The sequence below is a fragment of the Neolamprologus multifasciatus genome, chromosome 7 (assembly GCF_963576455.1).
Source record: "Neolamprologus multifasciatus chromosome 7, fNeoMul1.2, whole genome shotgun sequence".
NCBI lineage: Eukaryota > Metazoa > Chordata > Actinopteri > Cichliformes > Cichlidae > Neolamprologus > Neolamprologus multifasciatus.
In genome coordinates, this window is record NC_140445.1 from 44,060,883 (window position 1) to 44,085,891 (window position 25,009).

The 25,009-nt window shown below is 38.7% G+C and overlaps 1 protein-coding gene across 1 annotated transcript in view; it reads left to right on the forward strand.

Moving 5' to 3' along the window:
* The window catches only part of cep290 (centrosomal protein 290), a 39,577-nt gene extending 15,512 nt beyond the window's left edge, over positions 1-24,065 (forward strand). The window contains 27 exon segments of the mRNA XM_085165628.1: positions 1,728-1,933; positions 2,274-2,425; positions 2,920-3,031; positions 3,315-3,770; positions 3,856-4,020; positions 4,598-4,705; positions 5,134-5,268; positions 5,374-5,643; positions 5,968-6,075; positions 6,380-6,579; positions 10,030-10,243; positions 10,703-10,840; positions 15,074-15,295; positions 15,763-15,885; positions 16,392-16,534; positions 16,700-16,855; positions 17,341-17,464; positions 17,941-18,714; positions 18,959-19,093; positions 19,905-19,991; positions 20,137-20,301; positions 20,408-20,530; positions 20,674-20,843; positions 21,167-21,308; positions 23,158-23,231; positions 23,337-23,431; positions 23,594-24,065. Of these exon segments, the coding sequence (XP_085021754.1) occupies positions 1,728-1,933; positions 2,274-2,425; positions 2,920-3,031; positions 3,315-3,770; positions 3,856-4,020; positions 4,598-4,705; positions 5,134-5,268; positions 5,374-5,643; positions 5,968-6,075; positions 6,380-6,579; positions 10,030-10,243; positions 10,703-10,840; positions 15,074-15,295; positions 15,763-15,885; positions 16,392-16,534; positions 16,700-16,855; positions 17,341-17,464; positions 17,941-18,714; positions 18,959-19,093; positions 19,905-19,991; positions 20,137-20,301; positions 20,408-20,530; positions 20,674-20,843; positions 21,167-21,308; positions 23,158-23,231; positions 23,337-23,431; positions 23,594-23,838 (5,042 nt within the window). The 3' untranslated portion in view covers positions 23,839-24,065.
* Positions 24,066-25,009: the final 944 nt, after the last annotated feature.

A 25,009-nucleotide genomic window follows, 5' to 3' on the forward strand; every position in this document is an offset into this window, starting at 1 on the left:
GTGGGGTCATTGCATTCCTGTCTCAACAATGAGGAGGTTGGGTAAAATTCATCATATAATGATGTGAGTGTTGGCCCGGCTGCAACATTAAAAACTGACTCCCACCTTCAACATAAACAGTGTAGAGGTGGGTAAATTGTATAATAATCACATTTTTGAATTTCATATCTGAAAGCAAATTGGTATGAAATAATGCTCGTAGACAGTTGTGTATCATTTTTGCTGGATAACTGCTTGAAGTTTTGCGAATCCTCAGTTCACCCGACAGTTTGTCAAAGAGATTTATGTCAGGGCTTTGTGCAGGCCATTCAATAACGTTCACGTTGGTCTTCTGGACGTAGTTCTTGACCATGTTTTGGGTCTTTGTCATGCTAGAAGACAAAACGATGACCTAGACCCAGTTTTGCTGCTGCTTAAAGTTTTCCTCCAGATTCTTCACGTATCCTTCCTTCTTCATGATTCCCTCCATCTTGACGAGATTCCCAGTTCCAGGCGTACTGAAGCATCTTAACAGCATAATACTCTCACCACCATGTTTTACTGTGGTATTCTTTAGGTTGTATGCTTCTCCATTCTTTTTCCAAACTATGTTTTAACGGTCTGTTTTTAATCTCATCTGATGAGCGTCCAGTACACAGAATCTTTCTCCAGGTTGCCTATAGCATGCTTCAACATTCAACTCATTCCTGTGCATGGTTCTAATGATTGTCTTCTTTGACACTACAATTCCTAACTCTTTCTAACTCATTCACTAGTGTCTTGGCAGTTCTTTTGAATCTTCAGGCACATTTTTCATTAGTTTTCTTAGTCTTTGAAATCTTTCACTTTGTACCTCTGCCAGGGTCACTCTGCACTGTGTGGCTCTTTCTTGAATTTCTTGATAACAGTTATCGTTCCAGTTCTTAACACTCGTAAATGCTCAAGTTTAAAGTGGTTGTTTTTGTTTTGGGAGTGTTGTTTTTTGCACGTGCCTGGTCAAAACCTTCCTGAAGTTTTTCTGCCTGGAAGATAACCCTCAGTTTTAACTTGGTTTTACATGCTTTGAGCACTACAAAGTCACAGCAGTCAGTTTTTCAAATAATTAATAATATTTGACCTTGGTCATTTTTGTTTGTTCTGAAATCATTCTGTTATTGTGTGCCAACAGAAATAACTTATGCTTTCTAAATAAAATTAGTATGTTAAGAATTTAGAATAGAATAGAATAGAATAATCCTTTAATTGTCCCACAAGGGGAAATTTGGTTGTAACAGCAGCCAAAAAGACACATATACAAACAAACAGTACACAGGACACAGAACAGAAACAATTTTTCTTACATATTTACATTAAGGACAATGTTTACTATATACAGAGAGTACTGTACAGTTTTTATTAAATGAAATAAAAATAACTACAGATAAGAGGCAGACCAGGTTGTAGTGCGAATCGGTTAATTAACTTATTGCAGTTACAGCGCAGATGTAAACATCTATGTTTGTTGGGAGCAGTTCTGATTGTACAGTCTGACAGCTGCATAGAAAGCTGCAGCTTTCTATGTCAAAGATTGATTGCTCTGTTAAAAAACGCACTCAGGAAATTTTTGGCTAATAATTTTGTCCTTATCTGTATACAGTGCCACAGTTTAATGTCATTTAAGTAAATTTTGCATATAATTTTTATATTTGTTTTTAATATATTGTGTGTGTTAAATTATCATTCCACACTGTTTATTATTTTATTATCAGGAGAAGAAAATGAGATGGATAAGGCAGAAAAGGCATCACTCAACAATGAGATGATATCTGCTGCAAGACGAATCACCACTTTAGAGATGAAGGAGCTGAATGAGAGGCAGAGAGCTGAGCATGCCCACACAATGTATGAGCACGTGAAGAACTCACTTAAGCAGGTGGAGGAGCGCAATGTGGAACTGGAATCCAAGTTTGTGGAAGTATGAGACCAAGGAAATAGATATGTTTTTCTGTGGCACATGAAATGTGTTGTTTTCCCAGCCATCACCATGACCATCTTTTAACATATCTAAAAGGCTATTTGGTTCACCTGACACATAATGTTACAGTGAGAGAAGTGAATTCATTTTGATTGGACTGGATTTGCATTTTTATGCTATCCAGAACCTGCTCAAAAAGAATTTTTTATTTCATTATCTTAACATTTTAGTTCACAACCTTTGCGATATATCTCGCTTGTCAGTCTCTATCAGGTTGTGGGTGTTCAAAAAAGAATTTATATGACTCTTATCAAGAAGTCTTACTTCTGTTTCTCCTTAGTTGACTAAGATGAATGTGGAGGCCCAAAGGCTTGAGCGGGAGCTGAGAGATGAGCTGGCAAGCAGCGTGAGCAAAGCTGCGAGCGATGCTGACAGAGCCAAGATTGGAGAGCTGGAGAAGGCAGAGGCTGAGCTTTGCAATGAGGTTTCTAAGTGCGTCTGACAGTGACTATGCCTTAGATTGATTTTTGTTTTTGTTTTGTTTTTTGCTCTCTATTGTGTGCTCTAAGTTTTGATAAGCACTGCAATCACAATCATCCCGTGTGTGTGTGGAGGGGGAGGGGGGTGGATTTATAGAAGCATAGGTTTTGAGGTCACAGCATTGTATTCAAGATCAAGCATCAGGATCCTATCAAAGATAAGCTTGTCCTTGTCAGGGGGGGTTCAAAATATTACAAGCAAGTTTGTTTTTTATGATTGTTTAGTATTGATTGATACCACTACCACCATTAATTCATTCATCGATAATTAAAGACAATGATCACAGTGTTTCACTATAAAATACCAGATCATTAACAAAAATTAAAAAACACCTAAACTAATATCCAGCTGTAATGTTGGTATTTAAAGGGATTCATTATTTTATTTTAAAAACAAAACATAAAACATGTTATGTTGCAATTTCTATGCTTTTTTCCCTTTGGCAGGCTTCAAGAGGTCTCTGATGTGGCTGTGACACAGGTGTCTGCTCTAAAGGCCAAACAAAAAAGCAACGAAAAAGAAGTGGAAACTTTGAGGAGGCAAATATTGGACTACCAGGTAACTTGGTTTTGCTTTCAGCTTCTTTACTTGAGTTTACGTTGTTTAACCTGATGACTGTGTTCATAAAAGAACTTTCCCAAGCAGGTCCTTTACTGCACTTTCTGTTTGTTGCCATTTGACAGTGAGAGATACTTTGAAATCAATCATTGCAATTTTTTATGGTGATTTGTACAGATTTTCAGATCTTTGCTTTCAACAAAAAAGTGTCAGTGGTTTGTTAAATTCTCACATGTTTGCGAGACAAAAATCAAAGCGAAATCATGCTTTGTTTTTCTCTCAGTTGCAGTCAGACGAGAAGGCCCTCATTGCAAAGCTTCACCAGCACATTGTGGCTCTGCAGCTCAGTGAGTCAGATGCTTTGGGAAAACTCGAGGCTGCCACCAATCACATCCAGCAGTTGGAGGCCTACAAGCTGCGAGCTGAACAGCGGCTCGATGCAAGTGAGCGTACTCTGTTTCTCGCTCGCCAAGAGGGCAGAAACCGCTCGAAGCACCTACGGCAGACTATCCAGTCGCTCCGTAGGCAGTTTGCAGGTGCGTTGCCACTTCCTCAGCAGGAAAAGTTCTCTTTGACCATGCTGAGCCTCCAGGAGGACCGAGCAAAAGCTCAAGAGGAGAAGAAGAGGGCAGAGCAGGAGAGCAAGAGAGTGGAGGGAAGGGCAGAGGAGCTGGAATTAAAGCTGCAAGGGCTGGAAGAGCTCGTCTCAACCCTAAAGGATGTGAAAGGGGCCCAGAAGGTTAGTGGGGAATAATATTCTTGAGATCACATCTTGTCTTGTTTTGACTGTTGCCAAAAACCACACTGTCTATGACTTAAACCAGGTCACTGAGTGGCACAAAAAGATGGAGGAAAGTCGCCTGCAGGAGCTCAGGAAAGGCAGGGAGCTGGTGGTCCAGAAGGAGGAGATAAAATATCTCTGGAACCTTGTAAAGGAACAGGAACAAACCATCCACTCACTGGAAGAGGATATTGTTCAGCAAAAGACTGTGAGCGAAAAATTAATTCTTCCACACACTCCCAAATTTGCTCATTTCTCAATCACTATAAAATTCTAATTCAAATTCAAATTTTATTTGTCACATACACAGTCATACGCAGTATGATATGCAGTGAAATGCTTACACAACTGCTCGTGACCTAAAGAAAAAAAAGGCTATGAATAAGATAGGAAATAAATATGAAAATTAAAAAGGGTCAATTTAACTAGGAAGGAATAAAATAAAATATATAAATTAGTTGAAAATAAAATAACATAACTGTACAACAAAATACACAATACACAAATACACAGTATAGAAATATATAAGAATGTATGAAGAAATATAAATATATATATACAATAACAGCAGCTGTACAGTATTAAGTGGAAATGAAGAAATATAATGTCCAGTGTTGTGCAATCCACACATGAGAGTTGCACAGAAATTGAGATGATTGTGGCCTGATTAAACTGCAATGAGTGGAGATTTTTTGTGAATACATATTTAGAAAACTTATTAATGAGGTTTTAGGTGCATAAGCGCTCGGGGTAATGCAGAAATATCTTCTCATTACTGTATGAAGCTTCACGAAGAATGCCAGCTTGCATGGGATCAGCGAGAGGTGGAGATGGAGCGTCAGCTGGACTATTATGAGAAGCATCAGGATGAAATTCTGAGCAATGCAGAAAAGGTAAACCATTGTTTAACTGATAAAAAAAAATAAAACACTGAAAACAAAACCAGCTGGATTTCCAGCTTTTTCCGTTTTTAATCCTCAACTGTAAAAGGCTGATGGACCGGGCATGGTGGACATCCATCATGTGAGAATGAGGCAAAGTGATATAGAACAAGTTCATGCGTTTCCTTAAAGTCTCAGATGAATATTGGTGATCTTGACCTCATGGTGAGAGGTCAAGTTATCTTAAAATCTTGTGTACATGATAACTTGAAAGATGTCACCTAAGATTTTCGAATTGATACCATAAGTGTATCTACTAGGAGGCTGAGGGGCAGCACTGGCAGTCCAGTTTTTGATTATATAATGTGCAATTTTACATGTAATTAGTTTCTTTAACATGCTATTGCAAAGGTAATTACTCTATTTTTGTCTGTTGTAAGCTTGATGAAGGTAAAGGATGGCTACCAGACCCAAGTCTACCTCTTGCTCGTCAGTTAGAGTTTACCTTGGGGAAAATCAGAGAGCATGTCCGCACCATTTTGGAGACACAGGCCACGTGCAGAAGTTTGGACAAGGCACAGTATTTTGTCCCTGTTCACATACTCAGCAGTCCCTATAAGTATATAGCAATATTATTTTTATTTATTATTGTTTTAATTTGTTTATTTGTACATATGCAGAAATTGAAAGAGAGGGAAGCAGCTCTGTGGAAGGCAGAACAGAACATCGTGTCAAGGGATAAAGTAATCAACGAGCTGCGTCTGCGGCTCCCAGCTGCTGCCGACAGAGAACGGCTGCTAGCCGACCTTGCCAAACATGAAGAGGGGCAGTCAGACAGACAGTCTGCCCTCAAGCTGGCTCACCAGACCATCAAAGACCTGCAGGATCGACTTGACAAAAAAGAGGATATAATAAAGAAATACCAGAACCAGCTGGCTCAAGCTAGACAGGTACAGTGATATAAGATGAAATATTGGCTGTGCAGTGATTTCAAGCACAGCAAGTCTCTGATGTTGATTTCTTTTCTATGGGCTGAGGAGAATCATTAGCATGTCAGTAAGATTTTATTAGTGATTAATTGCAGTGTTATAGAATCTTCAACAGGTGAAAAAATTAAAATCGCAGATCTTAAACAGGGTAAATATAACTGGTTAACTCTATACATGAAGTATTTCAGTTATTTACTTCATTTAAGGCACCATCACAACAGTTTAAACATGTTTTATTTTTTAACCATTTACTTGTTTAATTGTCCTCAATGGTGTTGATACCAGGACCAAGAGGAACTGATAAAGAGACATCAGGAGGAGATGAAGATGTTGCACGAGAAGCTGGACTTGCACACGGACACCTCGCTGGATCGCTTCAGACAGACAGCGATGGTACTGGTGAAAGCGTGCCCTTGTTTCAGAACTTTTTTTTTCTGTTTTTGTAGATTTTGATCTTTGATGTAAGGCTCACAAGAACGTTAGACCACTGCAGACCAGATACGGCATTCAGATTCATTTCTTGAAGTGTATTTCCACAAATAACTGGATGTATTTCACACCAATTTTCCCAACGTAACAAAAGATAATCAACAGAGGATGTGCTGTATTTGTGTAAAGAAAGACCAGCAGAGAAAAACATATCTCTAAGAGTCTTTGAGCTTATAAGGCTTCTGTTTAATTCCCTCTCTCTGTCCAGGAGTTGATGAAAAAGCCCACCTTAAGGGTACCAACCTCCAAACACGTGGAGCGTCTGGCTGAGCTAGAGCAAACAGTGGCCGAGCAAGACATTTCACTTTGCTCTCTCACTGAGAAGCTGAAAGTGACCACTGCTGAGCTGGAGCGACTGAGAGCTACCATGGAAACAGAGGCTAAGAGACACGCTGGCGAGACGTCAAAGTGATTATCACTTTTAGTTTGTTTTTTTTAAATGTGTGTTTATTTCTGTTTTTTAACCCAGTGTTTGCCACTAAAAGTTATGTTAAAGCAGCATCGGAATGCTTAATGTTTCCTTAATGTAGTCTGTAAAGTAAATATTTAAGTACTTCATGGATGTAGCTACTCATATTGGTTGCCCATTTGTTAGGGAAGTCCCACGTGAAGGCACAAGCTGTACATTTTTGCTTTTATTATCTTGGTTCACTGCACATTCAAATAATAGCACCTTGTGCAAGCAGAACCTGTTTTATCTTTCTTAATTACTTTAATGAGAAACATAATTTATTAAATAAATATCCTGCTGCATTCAGTATGGCTTAAATTTATCAACCAAGACCATAAATGCAACAGGAAAGTGTTTACTGGAGTCATTTATCCAGGAAGTTGAAGGATGTTTTAGACTTCTGTGCAATCAGACTTTTTCTGCAGCCAGAAGAACCACTTGCTGGTGGCCATTCCAAAGAAACAGCTGTAAGACAATTCTACATTAGCTTCACTATACAGGCATAACATTACAAGCACGGATTAATTCTTCTACATGGCACCTTTTAGTGGGTGATATATATTAGGGAGCAAGTGAACATTTTGTCTGTAAAGTTGATCTGTTAGAAGCAGGAAAAATTGGCAAGCATAAGGATTTGAGTTGTGATGGCTAGACGACTGGGTCAGAGTAAAACTGCAGCACTTGTAGGGTGTTCCCGGACTGCAGTGGTCTTGTATTTGCTTTGTATCTATAAAGGAAGTGGTCCAAAAAAAGAACAGCGGTGAACCAGCAACAGGGTCATGGACGCTAAGGTTCACTGATCCACGTGGGGAGTGAAGGCTGGCCCGTGTAGTCCAACGGACCAGCTACTGTAGCTCACAAGGAGCACAACAACAAGTTTGAGGTGTTGACGTGGCTTCTAAATTCCCCAGTTCTCATCTGTGGGATGTGCTGGACAAACAAGTCAGATCCATGGAGGCCTAATAGGACTTAAATGATCTGTTGCTAACATCCCAGTGCTAGATACAACAGCACACCTTCAGGGCTCTAGCGGAGTCCATGCCTCAAAAGGGTCAGGGCTGTTTAAGCAGCAAAAAGGGTGACCACCAGTGCTGTGGACATGGGTTTATTTTAATGGATTCATTCATAACTAGCCAACAAAAATGAGCATTGCCAGAATTCACTCGAGTGTACCCATACTTAACCAAAACATTCAATTTACTGAAGAAGGACAGCATCAGTGTTGTGACTGAAAGGGTTTGGCTGGCTTAGTGCATATGTATTTGTAAGAGTTTCTCTTTCAGAGAGCAACATGTTGGAAGGAGGGTGCTTGAATTAATGATGTAAATTTGATTTGCACTACACAGCACTACACAACACATTTAATGCTAAAAAAAACATGTTATACTGTGTCTGATGTGGTTGTGATAGATGCGTCTACACTCTGTCACAGTGATGGCTCAAAGCAGTGACCATGCCAGTGTCTTGTAACACATTGAGTCCTCATTCTGCCTGTTTAAAACTGAGCCTCACATGTTTCTGCCCCTCAGGCATGCTGGTATTTTGATGGAAGAGTGCAGAACTTAATTCTGTTACTGAGTTACTTTTTATAGTGAGCTGTTGTGTCTGCAGTGCTTTAGATGTTCAGTCACATTTTGACACAATAAAACTGTCTCGTGCTGAGTGTGTCTCGTGCACGCACATGATAAAGTAGTTTGAAACACTGCTCTCCTCTGGGTACATCGAGTCAGATTAATACAAAGGACAGCTGTCCACACAAGAACTTCTAACAAAAGAGTAGTAAGAGCAGGTTTCCTGAGTGTATGTGCTGCGTGGAATTGGAAGCCAAAAAATACATTAACAATAGTCGGGGCTTGGGGCAAAAAAGCGTCTGGGCTTCTTTAAGTTAAAGTTTCCAAGTTAAGTTTAAGTTTAAACTTAAAGACGCTTTTCTTTCCAAGCTCCTTAGACTATGATGACCTGACTGACTGAGAACCTTCACAGACACACATTAACAATACATTTCTTAAACAGAAGTGGTGAGATGCACAATTTATTGTGTAAATGATATCACTACGGCATTCTTCAAAGCAGTCATATGCTTTAGTGAAATGAGTAACTCACAGTTGTGAACAGATATAAGCACAGCCTTAATCTTGCGTGGGCCTCTTCAATAATGCAGCTGCAGTTAAGACTCGTGAGGTGATGATGCAAATATCTGGAGGCTGTGGTGGTATTGAATAGTCCCGTGTTATATTTTATAAGTATTTAAGCCATGGGTGCGTCCACACAAAGATGCAACTTTTCTAGACTTTTGTTCTCAAAAGGCCTTTAACACTACAAGCTTTAGCCATTTGCTCACATGTTCATACATCTCTTATTGTAGACATATGACATTTTCCTTATCACACTCACATACCAATAGAAGCTTTGTTTTGGGATTCAGAATATTGCCCAAGGACACTTTGAAAATGCACACTGGATTAGCCAGGGATCGAACAACAGACCTTCTGATTAATGGGCAACCCAGTTTGTGACGTTTGATTCGACTTGCTATCTGTAGAAATTAAAAAGAATATCTATGCTTGTGTCAAACTCTGAGTTATCAACATTAGGTATTTCAATATTATTTAAACTCACTGAGTTAGAAGATTTAAAAGAGTAGAGAATTTTTTCAGGTTTAAGGATATGAAGTGTGAGACTACGCCCTAGAACTGGCATTAGACCCTGTTAACCCTTGATATGCTGCTGTTGCTTTTCACACAGTTGATGCAATGGCTGAGATCATTATAAGCCTGGGATCAGAGCTGCATTAGTGCCTGACAGATTCTTTCCTTAGTTTACAAAGCATCATTCCATAGCTCCTTTGTCCTGATCTTGCAGACTAAAATACTAACGCCTACACAGTTATATCACTGGCGTTACTTCATATCAAGATGGCAAGTTTTCTGCATTCTACTCTAAAGCACCTTAAAGTACTTTAGAGTAGAAGCCACATTTAACAACAAAGTCTGTAACTGTGGGCACTTTGTCTGTCTCTTATACATGGGAAATTTAGAATCACCAGTTAACCTAACATGCATGTGTTTGAAGTGTGGAAGGAAGCTGGATAACTCAGAGGAAACCCAAACCAGTCACCAGGAGAACATCCAAAAACAGAAAGGCCCCACTTATGGTTCAAACCAGTAATTTTCTAACTTTCTGGCTGTAAAGTAACAATGCTAACTACTGCCCAGAGGGGAAAAAATGTTGCTTTCAATAGTCCAATATTTTTTTTTAAACTCATAACTAAATCCCTTTAATGCCACAGACACATGTTGATCACATTTTTTTAAGTCGTTATTCTCAAACTGAGGCAAAGTAATCCCAAAGGTATCCAAAGCTAACAGATTTCTTGTCTTAAAACTGATATGGGGGATTTGTTGCAGGTTGGAGGAATACCATGTCAGCCAGGTGAAAGCTCTGACTGCGGAGAATGAGGATCAGAGGAGCCAGATGGCCCAGATGGAGAAGAAGATGAATGATCTTCGAGCTGAACTGGAGGCCCAGAAGGAGGCTAATGTCCGCTCCCCCAGTAACACCATGAAAAATCTAATGGAACAACAGAAGGCACAGCTCACCCAGAAAGAGAAACAGCTAAAGGTTGTTGTCCCCCCCCCCCCCCCCCCCCCCCCCCCAGTTTTTCTTTGAAAGTTGTGAACATGTGTAAAGTGGTTGGCACTCAGTTTAGTTTCAGCGTACTGAGAAAATGCTTTCCACTCATAGTTGGTATTTTCCCTGTGTACCGTAATTCCTGCCTACTCCAAATTTGTGAAATAAATCTTGACTGTCTTCTCTCTGCACTGGCAGTGTGATGGAGTGGAAGCCTCACCTGAATATTTAGAGTTCACCCAGCATAATGTTTTTGTGACTAAATGATTTGGATATCTGTTACAGCTGCAGAAAGTCTTTTAAATGATACATTTATAATTACACCACACACATTGTAAAGTCAGATATTTTTGTTTGTGTCAGTTTTGCAGTTTGCTTACCAAAATGATGTGTATGGTAGAGGGCAAATAATCTGTTAATGGATGATGATGTATTGTGTATGCTTTAAAGGCTCTCAGTAAGGTTCTGTTGAACCTGCGTGCGGAGATGACATCTGCTGCAGAACAGCAAGTTATAGCAAGTGCTGCACAGAAAGAGGAAAGTCTGAATGTCCAGATGCTGATTGACAGACAAACCAAAGACCTTAAGGTAAGAGCCCACAGTCATCAGAATGTAATTGGGTTTTTTTGGGTTTGTTTACTGTTTTGTGTGTGGTGTCCGTGTGTGTGTATGTGTTGTATTTCATCAGCTGTTGAGCTAGTTATTCAACACCACAAAATATGATTTATTGTTGGTTCTATACTTGCCAAAAACCTGCTTCTAGTTTGTAATGTTTTACAATGTTGTTCTGAGAAGAGTTGGTACGCTGTTTAAAAGTGGGGGAAAAAACCCAGAATGCAGGGATATGTAATTTATTTCAACACCATATTAAAATGAAAATAGTACAAAGAACATAAATCAAGTACTACTAAGACGTTTTTATTGTTCCTAGAAAATTAAATGCTCACTTTGAATATGAGTCCAGAAAGTTACAAAAGGAAGAAGTTAAATTGGCCACAACAGATGGTAAAACAAACAATGAAATGAGCTTTCTGGAGATGTTGTTTGAGGCTGTGTTTCAGAAGTAAAAAAGGAAAGATTTTTTTTGTCAAGCATGGTAAATAATATTAGAAAAGTTTGAGAATCTGGAGAAATCTTAAGAAACTGGTTATTAAAAGAGTTTCTGCAATCTTCTGGCCTCTCAGGTGGAAACAAGAAACAATTAGAGAATGCAAACCTCTGCCAAGACAGCTCACTCTCTGGGCAGAATTTACTTTTGAGGGAATAATTTTTAAAAGTAAGTCTGATCTTTAGTAAGATCAGACAGGGCAGCATGACAGATGTTTACTTTGATTATTTAGAATCTCCATATATCGTTCTTATATGCCTTTATGTTGTCAATGCAGATAATGGAACCAAGAAACATAGTTTTAAATAGCTCTATATAACATTTTCAGTTTGACCTACAGATCATTTGGTTGACATTTACGGGGAGGTCAAATGTGTCATATTTTAAATATTTATATGATGCTTTTCTTTGTTGACAATACACACCACATTTTTAAGATTCAGATTTTTGTGTTATAAGGCTTTTTTGTCAATATTTGACCAATAAATCATTAAGTTGACCTTGAACACTTTGGTGGGTGTAAGGCAAATTTTAATGGATTGTTAACATTACCCCACTCTACACCCCTACATAGCCATTGTGTTTACCAACAAACAGAATAACATGCTACCATAACAATACTACCAAAAATATAACCTCCTAGATGGAAGTAATCATAGTATGGCTCATGAACACTTTTGAAAACCAGTGTTAATGATCAAAGATTGTTTCTGCATCCGCAAATTAGACTCAAAGCAATACTATGCAAAGAAAGATATACTATATTACCAAAAGTATTCACTCACCCATCCAGATCATTGAATTTAGGTGTTCCAATCACTTTCACGGCCACAGGTGTATAACATCAAGCATCTAGGCATGCAAACTTGTGGACTTCAGATTAGCAAAGAGCAGCGTGCACCTTCATGGAACTTGTTTCCATGACTGAGGAACTGAATCCAAGCATAACCTCAGTGAGCACAATGGAAAGCATCAGATGCAGCGATGTAATGCATGCTGCCACTGGACTCTAGAGCAGTGGAGACGTGTTATCTGGACTGATAAATCATATTTCTTCTTCTGGCAATCTGATGGACAAGTCTGGATTTGTGGTGTGGGGTTGTTTTTCAGATGTTGGGCTCAGCCCCTTTGTTCCAGTGAAAGGAACTCTTAATACTTCAGCAAAACATTTTGGACAATTTCATGCACCCAATTTTGTGGGAACAGTCTGGGGACAGTCCCTTCTTGTTCTAACATGACCGCACAGGGCATAAAACAAGGTCCATAAAGACATGAATGAGTGTTGGTGTTTGGTTGGTGAGTTTGGTGTGGAAGAACTTGACTGTCCTCACACATAGTCCTGACCTCAACCTGACAGAACATCTTTGGTATTAGTTAGAGTGGAGACTGTGAGCCAGGCCTTCTCGTCCAACATCAGAAATGCATTTCTGGAAGAAAGGTCAAAAATTCTCATAAAAACACTCCTAAACTTTGTGTAAAGCCTTCCTAGAAGAGTCGAAGCTGTTATAACTGCATTGTGTGGGAGGACATCATATTAAACTCTATGGCTCAAGAATGAGATGCCACTCAAGTTCATGTGTACAAGCAAATAATTTTTAATAGTGTATATAAAATGGTAAATGGCCTGTATTTGTATAGCGCTTTACTAGTCCCTAAGGACCCCAAAGCGCTTTACACATCCAGTCATCCACCCATTCACATACACATTCACACACTGGTGATGGCAAGCTACATTGTAGCCACAGCTGTCCTGGGGCGCACTGACAGAGGCGAGGCTGCCGGACACTGGCGCCACCGGGCCCTCTGACCACCACCAGTAGGCAACAGGTGAAGTGTCTTGCCCAAAGACACAACGACCGAGACTGACCAAGCCTGGGCTCAAACCGGCAACCTTCCGATTACAAGGCGAAGGAAAACATATTTATAAATTATGTTTATAAACAACATCCTAGACTGCCTTCACGTTCTCTGAGCCTGAGCTCATTGAAGATGGACTGGGAAAGAGAGGAAACTGTCCCGTACTGTCACGGTTCTGGGTCAGTTTTGACCCAGCATTTTGAGTTTCTCATGTTTTGATTTAATTTTGTATTTTGTATTGACTCTTGTGCATTGTTGATTATTATTAGTATTCTGTGTTTTAGTTTGTTTGTTAGGGGATTAGTTCTTAGGTTCTGCGTCTTTGTGTGGTGGTTTCTTGTTTCCTGTTTTATTGTGAAGGTTTGTCTCATGTCAGTGTGTCTAGTTTTGCTCCCCCTGTCTCGTTAGCCCTAATCTCTCCCAGCTGTGCTCCCCTTCTGTGTCTCATGCCCTCGGTATCCCAGTGTGTATTTAAGCCCTGCGTTTTCCCTGCTCTGTGTCGGGTTGTTGGCGTCCACTTCCTCCTTGTGCTGTGTTTGAAATTCATTCATGTTCTTGGTTCTGTTCTTGTGTGTTATCTTGTTTTAGGTTCCAGTCTAGTGTCTAGTTTCATGTTCACCATTTATTGGTCGTGTTTGAGTAATGTTTATTTCTCTGATGAGTCATCCCAGTGAATAAACTGCACTTTAAGTTAACCCCTTGGTTTTGAGTCCTGCGTGTGGGCCCTCTATCCTACCTGCATCACAGCACACTATGACTGCTCCGTGACATGTACCCTGACCAATCAAATGGATTGTGGAAATAATTGGATGCCAAGTATTCTGGCCATTTTAAGGAAAACAAAGCCAAAGCAGATTCTGCGTGTATTACAACAGCATCTCTTTCTGGTCTTTACTTTCCAGACCTTTAACCCATCAACAACATTTAGTATCGTGTGAAACATTATCAAGCAAATATGGAAAAACAATTTGCTTTTAGAACTACAATAACCAGATACCAGACAGTGGAAACTATGTCCCTGCTCCAAACTTTTTTTAAACATGTTGGTCTAAAAAAACCCAAAAACTGTCAATTTCATATTTAATATTTGGTCCTGGTTGTATTTTTATATGGTATAGATTTGTAGATGATCTCAAAATCATTGCATTCTGATTTAATTGCATTTTTTTTTTTTATCATTCACTCAGTTTTAGGAACCAGGCTTATACAGTCACAACCTGATGCTTTTGAATAGGAACTAACCAAAGATCAAATTGGTGAACAAGCTGCATGCACTGGGCTTGTTGCATAAACAGCATGTTTGACATCTGGCTAGCCTCAACCAACCCTTCCTTCCATCATTAATTACCATTAACATCCTCATGGGAGCCTCAGTGTGATTTATAAAGGTGGTAGATAGAAAAAAAGTTATCATGATTTAGTTCAACTGTTTAAGGGGGGAAAAAATAACAGGCATTTAGTCTGTGTGCCATGGTATGAAAGAAATAAATACAGTGCAAAGTTTTTATAGCACATAAATTTAGATGATCTAAACGTTATTCATAAGCGTATTTGTTTAGGCAAATGCAGCCGTTTTTCCATACTGGTTGTTATTTACACTTAAAGAACATTGTGTGTGATTGACACAGTATTTGTGGTATTAAAGTAAACTTCACCCAGCACAACACTGAAACCTTTATGTGTTTTAATTGATTTGAGGCAAAATGTTGCTCTATAGAACAAAACAAAATGCTGATTTTGGCCACACAGAAAATGGATTACTATCGCGTCTTTTATGCTTGCCATTTCTCATCATAAAATAATATCAGACTTTTTGAATTGGAAAAGATTTAAAATTTCTTTTTCTTTTCCCAAAGGTGCGAATGCAAGAACTCAGTGAAGAACTTCAAGCTACAAAGGAGTCTGCCAAATCAGCCAGAGGCCGCGAGAGCTCCTTGAAAGAGGAAGTGGACAGGCTGAACCAAGACATCCAGAAAGCTCAGAAAACCCAAAGACGTCTGCAAGCTGAGAAGGATGCGCAAGAACAAGAAATCGAGGAACTCAAGCAGCAAATCAAAAGGCTCACCAGTGCTCTTCAAGTTAGTACCTCCAGAAAGTGCAAAATCACATACCACATCAGGTTGCTTTGAGCTGCTACTTGTTGTTGTTAGAATCTAAGCTATGTGTTACATTGAAACCTCATGCTGATGTGCGACCACATGCTTTCGTTTAGGCGTCATATTCAGACCTTGCAGGTGATAAAACACGAGATGAGAGACATCCAAACCCTGTCGTGCTTATCTGTGGCAAAAACTGAAGCATTCATCAAGAATGGAATCTCACATGTCACAAAGCTCGTATGTCAGAACTGATTTAATTCTTTAGATATTCTCGTGGATCAGTACCATGTAGGAGTTATTTTTTTGTAAGTTAAGTTTCAGGTTTATCTCAGGACTATAATTTATATTAACCAAAACTCCCCACCGTGACCCTAACCTAAACAGAAACTTTTCCATCTCCATTTATGTACCTGTCTGAGAAAAGGTGCTTTCGTGTTTGTTTTTAGAGCCAACGAGAAGCAGATGGAAAGCGACCAACTATTGAGAATCTGCAGAAGAAGATCTGGAGACTGGAGTCTGACTTGGAGAAAAGAGCTGAAATAAAACATGTCAAAGACGATCACGGAAAGGTATGAACATCAATTCAGTCGGCATCAAATATTTTGGGCCCTGTTTTCAAGGTGGTGCAGTGACCGGGGCCAAATAGTACAGCGATATTTTGCTCTTTTCCTGGCTATGCACATCCTGAAAAAGAGGCACATATTAGAGGAGAGTCACTTGAAACTGAGTCAGTATAGTCGTTGTGGTTTTTCTTTCTTTTTTAGTGCAAAATAACATCAGTTTGCAACCAGCCCTGTTATTTTATCAATAAGCAGAACAAGATATTTGGAAGAAAGCATTTGTTTATAAGGGTTGAACTGATCTCTGAAGGAACATCAGTGACTTCGACCAAATCTGCTGCCCAAAGTTGCCGTTTTTCATTTGAAAACCTTCCCTTGCGAATGTGTTTAATCTCAGTGGCTCCCCGATGGCCTTTTGGGACACGACTGAAAAGGACTCTTGTTTTCTGCAGCCTTTTAATATATTATTAATATTGATATGGTGTACATGTAGTGATTTAATGCATGTTGGACAGACTAAAGAAGAAATTGTGCGATGGGAGGAGGGCAAGAAATGGCAGGCCAAGATGGAGAAGGTCAAAAAATCACTGAAGGAGAAGGAACGAGAGAATGAATCCCTCTCAAAACAGCTCAGCACTCTTAAAGACCTCTATGCCGGGTTAGTTTGGACATCACACACAAACAGGCTTCGCTGACTTACTTCTCTTCGTGTTTTCTGTCTAAAACCCAGAGGCACTTTTGTGGATGTAGAAGATGTTAATGTGTCAGTGGAACTGTCACTTAATTCGTTTTATTTGCTTCTTGTGTCTTTTTGCGTTTATAGGCTGGAACAAGAGAAGAGTGCACTGCAGAAAAAGCTGAAGGCTCGAGGGGTCACTGCTGATCAGGTGGTGGGGGTGCGATCCACTGAAATGGAGAAGGAGATGGAGGAGCTGAAGAAGAGGAATTCAGACCTGGAGACAGAGATTCTCACTATAAAGTATCTGTCAGGCTGTTCAAATGTCCTAACATGTAGATTGCATTTAGGCGGGCATGTTTATAGTTTTCTAGGCTTCGTCTTCGTCTCTTTCTCTTCTTGATGGAGAGGAGGCCGTTCTTGGAACATAATAACTTTACGAAACAATAAAATAATCTGGATCACATACACAAAATTCAATATTATCTGTAGTGTGCCGTTAAATTACATATACACAAAAGAGGCAGTAAAAATTAACTAATTGGAGAATTAAAACTCACAATGAATTTGTTTAGTAATAAATACGCAGTAATAAACATAATAATACATCAAGTTAATGTGTGCATGGATACATAAAGATGATGCCACTCGAGCACTGATGTCCTTGCTTTTGCCTGTGCCACTATACGTTTCAGTGCTTGTAAACTGTTGGTAATTGTAGATTCTGTCTGATAGAGCAGCTTTACATAGTCCAAACCGAGGCTTTTGTTTTCTTACTCAATGTACAGACAGCAACAGGCTTTACCGCGTGACGGTGTCATTGAGGATATGATGCTGAGAAACCGCTTCCTGGAGGAGAGACTCCGTTCCTTAGAGAGCCAGGTTATCAAAGAATCTCCATCAAGACCTTCTGTAAGTATTTATTTGACTCTTAGATCAACAAATAAGATACATGTAAGAATTTCATCAAGCGAAAGGGCAGCTTCCAACTTTGAAATATGGAAATTTGTTGGTTTTACTCATTTTATGTCATTTTAAATTCATTATTCTTAACTTTGGAGTTTGTTGGCCACACAGAACGTGGGATTTAATGTTAAGGCCATTATTTTGTCAATTAATTTCTTTGGTTGCTATTCATAAGGGCATCCGTGTACAAGTTAACACCTGTTTATATGTTATTGTCATTGCCAGCTCTAATTGGAATATTTTTTTTACTCTTATTTATGAGTATGGACCTTAAGCAGAAGCCGAGGTTTGCCTGTTACTTTTCAAAAATAACATAATGAAAGGGGGGTTTTGTTAAAATTAATTTCATTTCTGCATTCACCCTTTTTTACGTCCAGTTTTCTTAATACACGTCTTTCATTTAACTGTGTTTGTCCACGAAGGGAAAAAGCATCTCTTCTCAGACTCTAAGAGAGATTCGTTCTGCTACTTTTGATGTGGACAATGGGTCATGTGAAGGGCATGTAGGTTCCTGTCCTGTCGAATCCTGCAGAAGCCTTCTTAGCACTGAAACTGCTGAAGATACCTTTGACCAACAGAGGGAGCCAAAGCAGCCTTGGGTGAACAGAGAAACCCAGACCAGCTGTGCAGAAGCAGATGATGTTCACAGTAAACAAGCGCAACCAAGCTCTGAAGCTCCAGGCGATCTCGAACCAGATGTGACCAGAGAAGTAGATCTTAGAACTGATAATGCTGAAGATGATGAGAAACAAAGCGAAGGTGACATTTTAGAAGGCACAGAAGAAATTCATTGTGGCTCTAAAGTTCATACACCTGAAGACAAGGAAGAAGAACAGGCCACAAAGGCAAGTGAGCCTGATGAACTGTCAGGAAGACCAGGATCGGTTATATCACCTCCTCCAGCAGAGGCAGTTACAGATGATGAAATGAGTGAAGCGCCAAACAAAGAGGCTGTTGGCGACCAAGACGATCAAAATACAGATGATAATGATTATGATGTGGGAATCGCATCAGAGAAGTCACAGCAGGTGGACGAATGGGTTACACAGAAAGATGACACAACAAAGAGTGCAAGTGTGGAAAATCCATTACATGAAGATGAGGACCCCAGCTCTATTCATACCAAACACTTCATCAGGAACAAGATGGATCAGGAAGTACAAAAACGTGAAGGCAAATCTGTGAGCTGTCGAAAGGTATCTGAAGGCTTCTGTAGTCACCCTGCTGGAGTGGTAGTGCTGTGATAGCATTAGACATGGAAGAGAAAAAATTAGGCCATGACTTGCTTTTTAGTGTGCAGTTGTCTCTTTCCCTCACACCGTCGATCATGGACTCGATGTTCCCAGTGGTTTCTGCACTCCCTTTGCAATATTTTGTTTCAGTTTAATATGATAACCTTTATTTCCACCTGGCTCACTCTGTGCCCTTGCTGTCCTCTAGACTTCAGGACGAGGCACCAATACTCCATCAGAGAGAGAGCAGGACCTCCAAAAAGAAAACCTCAAGCTGGCCTCTGAGAACCTGGAGCTGCGCTTTCAGCTGGAGCAGACCAACAAAGACCTGCCGAGGCTCAAGGTAGACATTACCCAATTAGACTGAGGTAGCTGATCAGTTCAACACGAGTGCTATGGATATATGAAAACATACATACATCCATTATATATATATATATATATATATATATATATATATATATATATTATATATATACATATATATATATATATATATATATATATATTATATATATATATATATATATATTATATATATATATATATATATATATATATATTATATATATTATATATATACATATATATATATTATATATATTATATATATACATATATATATATATATATATATATATATATATATATATATTATATATATATATATATATATATACATATATATATATATACATATATATATATATACATATATATTATATATATATATATATATATATATATATATATTATATATATTATATATATACATATATATATATATATCTGGGAGAGCCAGTTTGGCAGAAAGCTCTGACTGGAAACATTTCCTGTGTGAGAACTATAATTTTAAAATATAAAGGAGACTATTGATGGCACCTGGAGAGTTTACCTCTTCATTAAACGGATTTGCCTTAATTGCTTTAATGCTTTAATAATAGACCATTTACAAAAATACATAAAAGTATGAAAGTTTTCTTTAATAAAAAGTGATTTCATCTGTAGCATCATTTTGTTTTTCTTTCAGCACCACATTAAGAGGTTTAAAAGAATGGAGCAAATCTATTGAATTAATACTTTGATTTGGACACACTGGAAGTAGTTTTTTGGGGGGGTTTTGCCAAAGGTATTTTGTTTTTTCCTCCCTACAGAATCAAGTTGCGGACCTTAAGGAGATATGCAACGCACTGAAAAAGGAAAAGACAGAGGCAGAAAAAAAGCTGGCTCATATACGTGGAGTATGTTTTTTTTTTTCCTTTGCCTACACGATCTTTAAAACAACTGAAAATAAATCTGTACATAGGAATTAAAACAGAATCACAGTTAACAAAAAGATGAACTTGTTCTGATCTAATACATGATTTGTTCTGTGATCCTCATCAGGGCGGTCACAGTGGTAAAACAGTGCCCGAGCTCGAGAAGACGATTGGATTGATGAAGAAGGTGGTGGAGAGGGTGCAGCGGGAAAATGAAGCACTGAAGAAATCCAGCGCCACTGTGAATCAAGACAAAGTCACTGCCCTGGAGAAAGAAAATATTAAGCTAAAGGTTGCCAACGCCTGTCTCACCTTACACATCACAAGCGTTATTTTGGGAAGGTTTATTTAGCATCTCTGTTCCGTGCCTGCAGCTGACAGTAAGCGCTGTTTTCCAGGCCGACTTGGAAACACTGAAGCGTGAGGCTGAAACTGAGCTGAATTCCAAACTTGAATCCAAAACCAAAGGACTGGAGAAAATAGTGATTGAAAATGAACATCTTCGAAAGGAGATTAAAAGGGTAACTTATTTTATGACTTATTATAAGTTAGTTTTAATGAAATTGGGTCGGGGCAGAATTAATTATTCCAAAAAAAACAATCAAAGTCTAAATGCTTGTTTTTGTCTCTTGGCTATGCTTGAAAATGTGTGTCACTGTAAAAGGAAATGGAGGCTGCAGAGAGGCTGAGAGTGACCAAGATGACTCTAGAAGTGACAAATGAGAAGCTTGAGGCAGAGCTGGAAGACACCAAGCAAAGACTGAGGGAAGCTCTGTCCAGGCCCATCACAGAGGGAGTGGACACTAAGACCATGAAGTCATCTGTGGTAACCAGGTCAGCAAAACCAGTAGTCTTCCAGAAAGGGGCACTTAAAAGTAATTTGTAAGCTTTAGGGTTGTGCAGCAGGTTAAATCAGCAGCGTGTGACTTAAATGCACAATCATTATCATGCCCATGGGATTCAAACTCTGGTATGCTGCGAAATAGACTGTCGCTAACAGGCTTAGTCAGCATTATGCAAACTCTTTGATAATAAAGGCTGTTCATTTACGTCAGTCTCATGCTCAAGCTTTAATAAGACAATATTAACAAACAGCATGTTTATTTACTTTGGACACAATTTGAGATCTGATGGTCATTTGACTTCTATTTGTGCAGGATGTTTGAGAACAAGATGAAGGAGCTGGAGAAGGAACTCTCCCAAAAGAACATCCGACTGTCTGAACTCAAACAACAGCTGAAAGAGATGACAGAGCGGGAGGAGAGAGCTCAGATAACAATACGACAACTTGAGGATCAGGTGGCAAAAACTTTAAAATGTGTTGCTGTTATTTAAGATAGAGTGATGAATCTAGAAGTCATGACAATCTTTGGTAAGCAGATACTGACAAAAAATGTCCATTTTTCAAACTTCTTATTATTACCCAGGCTGTTTTTAATCCAGCATCTTATCCCTCTACTGCATGACTTTTTAATTTTTGGGGAGCTTTAGGGTCCCTAATAATATATCAATCATAAAATTTGACACCTTGCCCCCCCCAAACAGATATTGGTTTGTTACTTCAAGGCAACACTGTGCGACAAGGGTAGTAAAACGCCAAGTTATTCTATAATAAGTTGCATTAGTACAACAAGGATGAACAAATAAATAAGCAACAAATAAACAATGTAAACATTTCACAGAACAATAAAACACCAAAATACATCCAACATTTGACCCTAACCCCATGCACGCGCGCGCGCACACACACACACATTGTTTCTCCATCACTTTTGGGGACATTAAATTAAATTACATTGATTTCAATGTAATTTAAATGGGTAGGGTCAGGATGGAGACTTATCCTGACCCTACCCATCACAAGTCCCTACCTGAACCTTACTCTAACCCTGACTCAAGCCTTCACCCTAAAATTTAATGATTTACCTTGCAATTTGTCCCCATAAAGTAGGCGAGACCTCACAATGTGAGTGTGTAAACAAATTTGTGTCCCCACAATAAGTAATACACGACCACACACTAACACACACACAGACACGGTTACTTTACCAACTGACCCCTGAGCTCCTAAGTGTCCCTCAAACCTCATTCAGGGATCCACTCCTCTACTTCACTGTCACTCCCTGAAAGCTCACTGTCCTCACTTTCTGAGGACAGAAAGTGCACATTCCCTTGGTTTCCTTCCATAAAAGGTTTTTACATCCATGTCCTGTAATTATGAGTAGATTGTAAAGTAAAAAACATTGACTATGATCATATAAATGCACACAAACACATCTCTACACACATATGCTAATGCATTATATTGCCTGAAAAAAATTGGGCTAACTGCACAGTGCTGCCTCGAGGCAATGAATGAAAATTAACGGTTTTACTGTATAAATACATTTTAAAAAGTAGAACAAACAATCAAATGTGCTTCTTAACATATTCATGCACATACAAGTATTTTTTAATATACATTTATTTCACTATAAACATGTACAATAGTGATCTTTTTGTTGCCTCCTAATGAGATGTCTCTCATGTAGTGCACCTTGCAGAAAGGGGCCCTGCCCCCCCAAAGGAAAGTCACACCACCTTCAACTTCCATTTTATTGGAAAGAGATGTGTCTGGTAGCATTATTTGAAAAAAAACAACTTTTTTTTACTTTTGAAGGGCCAGTGTAAAGGATGAAAATGTAGTTTGTTACCTCAGGGTAACGCTATGCAGTAGAGGGTTAAGTTAATTTGGACAGCGATTTTTTTTTTTGTGCAGTTTTAGTCATATTTTGACAAAAGCATCATTTAGTTTTAATAAATTATTTTAGTTTTATTCAACTTCATGTCATAAGATTATAGTACATGAAATCTAAAGTTGATTCAGTGGAATAAAATATAAAGTGTAAAAGTTTGTGTTTTTAGAGTTGCTCCATAGTTTATAACGCGTCTTATTTTCCTTGACATCAAATGCAAAATGAGTTGACATTTTCTGTGGACATTTTGTCGTGTTTTCAAGAGAAGCTTTAGTTTTTATTAGCTATCGTTCTTTTTTCTGTGGAAAAAAGAAATGACAAAATCTATGATGTAACACGGTTATGTCTGTGACAAAAAGTTTTGTCTTTTTAGGTGCTGTATTTGATTGATACTATCAGTTTGTCATTTTTAGGCTGACGTGTTAAAAACCTTTCCTGCTGCTGGAAAAGGTGATGCAAGAAGCAGCAAGGCCTTCCAGGAAATCCGGTACGTTAAACTTCGCATGGAAATGATTTTTTTTTCTTTCTTTGTCTGAAACATTCAACTTTACATTTTGCTTTTGACTAAACTCTACATGTCATGTACGTGAAGACTGGCCAGCACTCAGCTGGAAAAAGAGAATGAAGAAATGAAACGAAGGATGCAAGAATACAGTGAGCGATACGGCGAGACGACATCTAAACTAGGCGAGTCTTCCAGCGACACTATTGTTTTGTCAGCGTGAATCTGAGGGAGGTTGGGACTTTTTTTTTTTTATATATGTGCCGTCTTAACAAAAACCTTGATAGCTATGAGGTACAGTACTATCTAAGGAAGAATCATGATGGTTTCTCTTCTTGTGTCCATAGATTATGGGAAACTCAAAAAACTTCTGCAGGCAGCTGAAACTGAAAAAAACAAACTTCAAGCTGAGGTCACGAAGCTGAAAAAAGAACTGGAGAACTTTGACCCAGCATTTTTTGATGAAATCGAAGACCTGAAATATAACTACAACTTAGAGGTGAAGAAGAATGTTCTGTTGGAGGAGCAGCTGAAAAAAGTGTGTCAACAATTTGGGGTAAAGGCAGAAGTGCCCAGTGTGTCTATCACTTAATGTGTGATATGTAAGTCATGCTTTTACAGTCACATTCCTTGGAAATTTTGAGGAAGGAGTTTCCTTTTAACAATGAAATGACAATATTTTTGTGTTAATATGTGAATACTAACTTATTGTTGTGAGAATGTAAATTTGTACGTAACATGAAAGTTTTTTTCTGTGTACTGTAAGTCACTTTTGTATTCTGTCAAATAAAAATTTGTTGAATAAAATGTTAATATTTATTCATTCATTCTTCACTTAGCAACAGATGAGTTTGGGGATACAGTATATATAAAGTGGTCATTTTTAAAGGGAACCCCGGCTATTAAGACATGTTTGCGCTAAAATATGCACTGTGCTTTCAATAACATGTGGTATTCAAATATGCCAAATGTTTTCCTTTTAAGCACATTTAATATAAAACCGATTTACCAGTAGGCCGCCATTGTTATTTACTTCTCAATGCACTCTGGGTAGTGACGTCACACGGTTGCACCGCATCGAGTTCAGTTAGCAGCGCACTGGAAATGGCTTCAGTTCAACATTTCCAGTTTGAACCAGAACAATCCGAGAGAGAGAATGAAAATAGTCAACCAGCACTTATTTTAGATGAAGATGAAAACAATCCGTCACACGAGGACGCGAGAGTGAGGGAAAACTACTGGTGTCTATGCGGCTACTGCTTGCCAATGGCAACGGCGACTGAGAGCGTTTGTTGTAAAGAGCTCAGTTTTATGGCAGCAGCTATCCGTGGCATCGCATAACCGCATGATAAAAACATTAATAGAATTCTAATTTTTATTATACAGTGAAATTACGATGAAATGTCATTGGTTTATTCCAATAATTCCGTCCGATGTTGTACCAAGGTCCTAACGCAGGGGAAACAAATTCTGTCGGGGATTTGGCACGGGCAAGCAGTAACCGCATAGACACCAGTAGTTTTCCCTCACTCTCACGTCCTCGTGTGACGGATTGTTTTCATCTTCATCTAAAATAAGTGCTGGTTGATTATTTTCATTCTCTCTCGGATTGTTCTGGTTCAAACTGGAAAGGTTGAACTGAAGCCATTTCCATTGTGCTGCTGTGAACTCAATGCGGTGCAACGATATGACGTCACTACCCAGAGTGCATTGAGAAGTAAATAACAATGGCGGCCTACTGGTAAATCGGTTTTATATAAAAT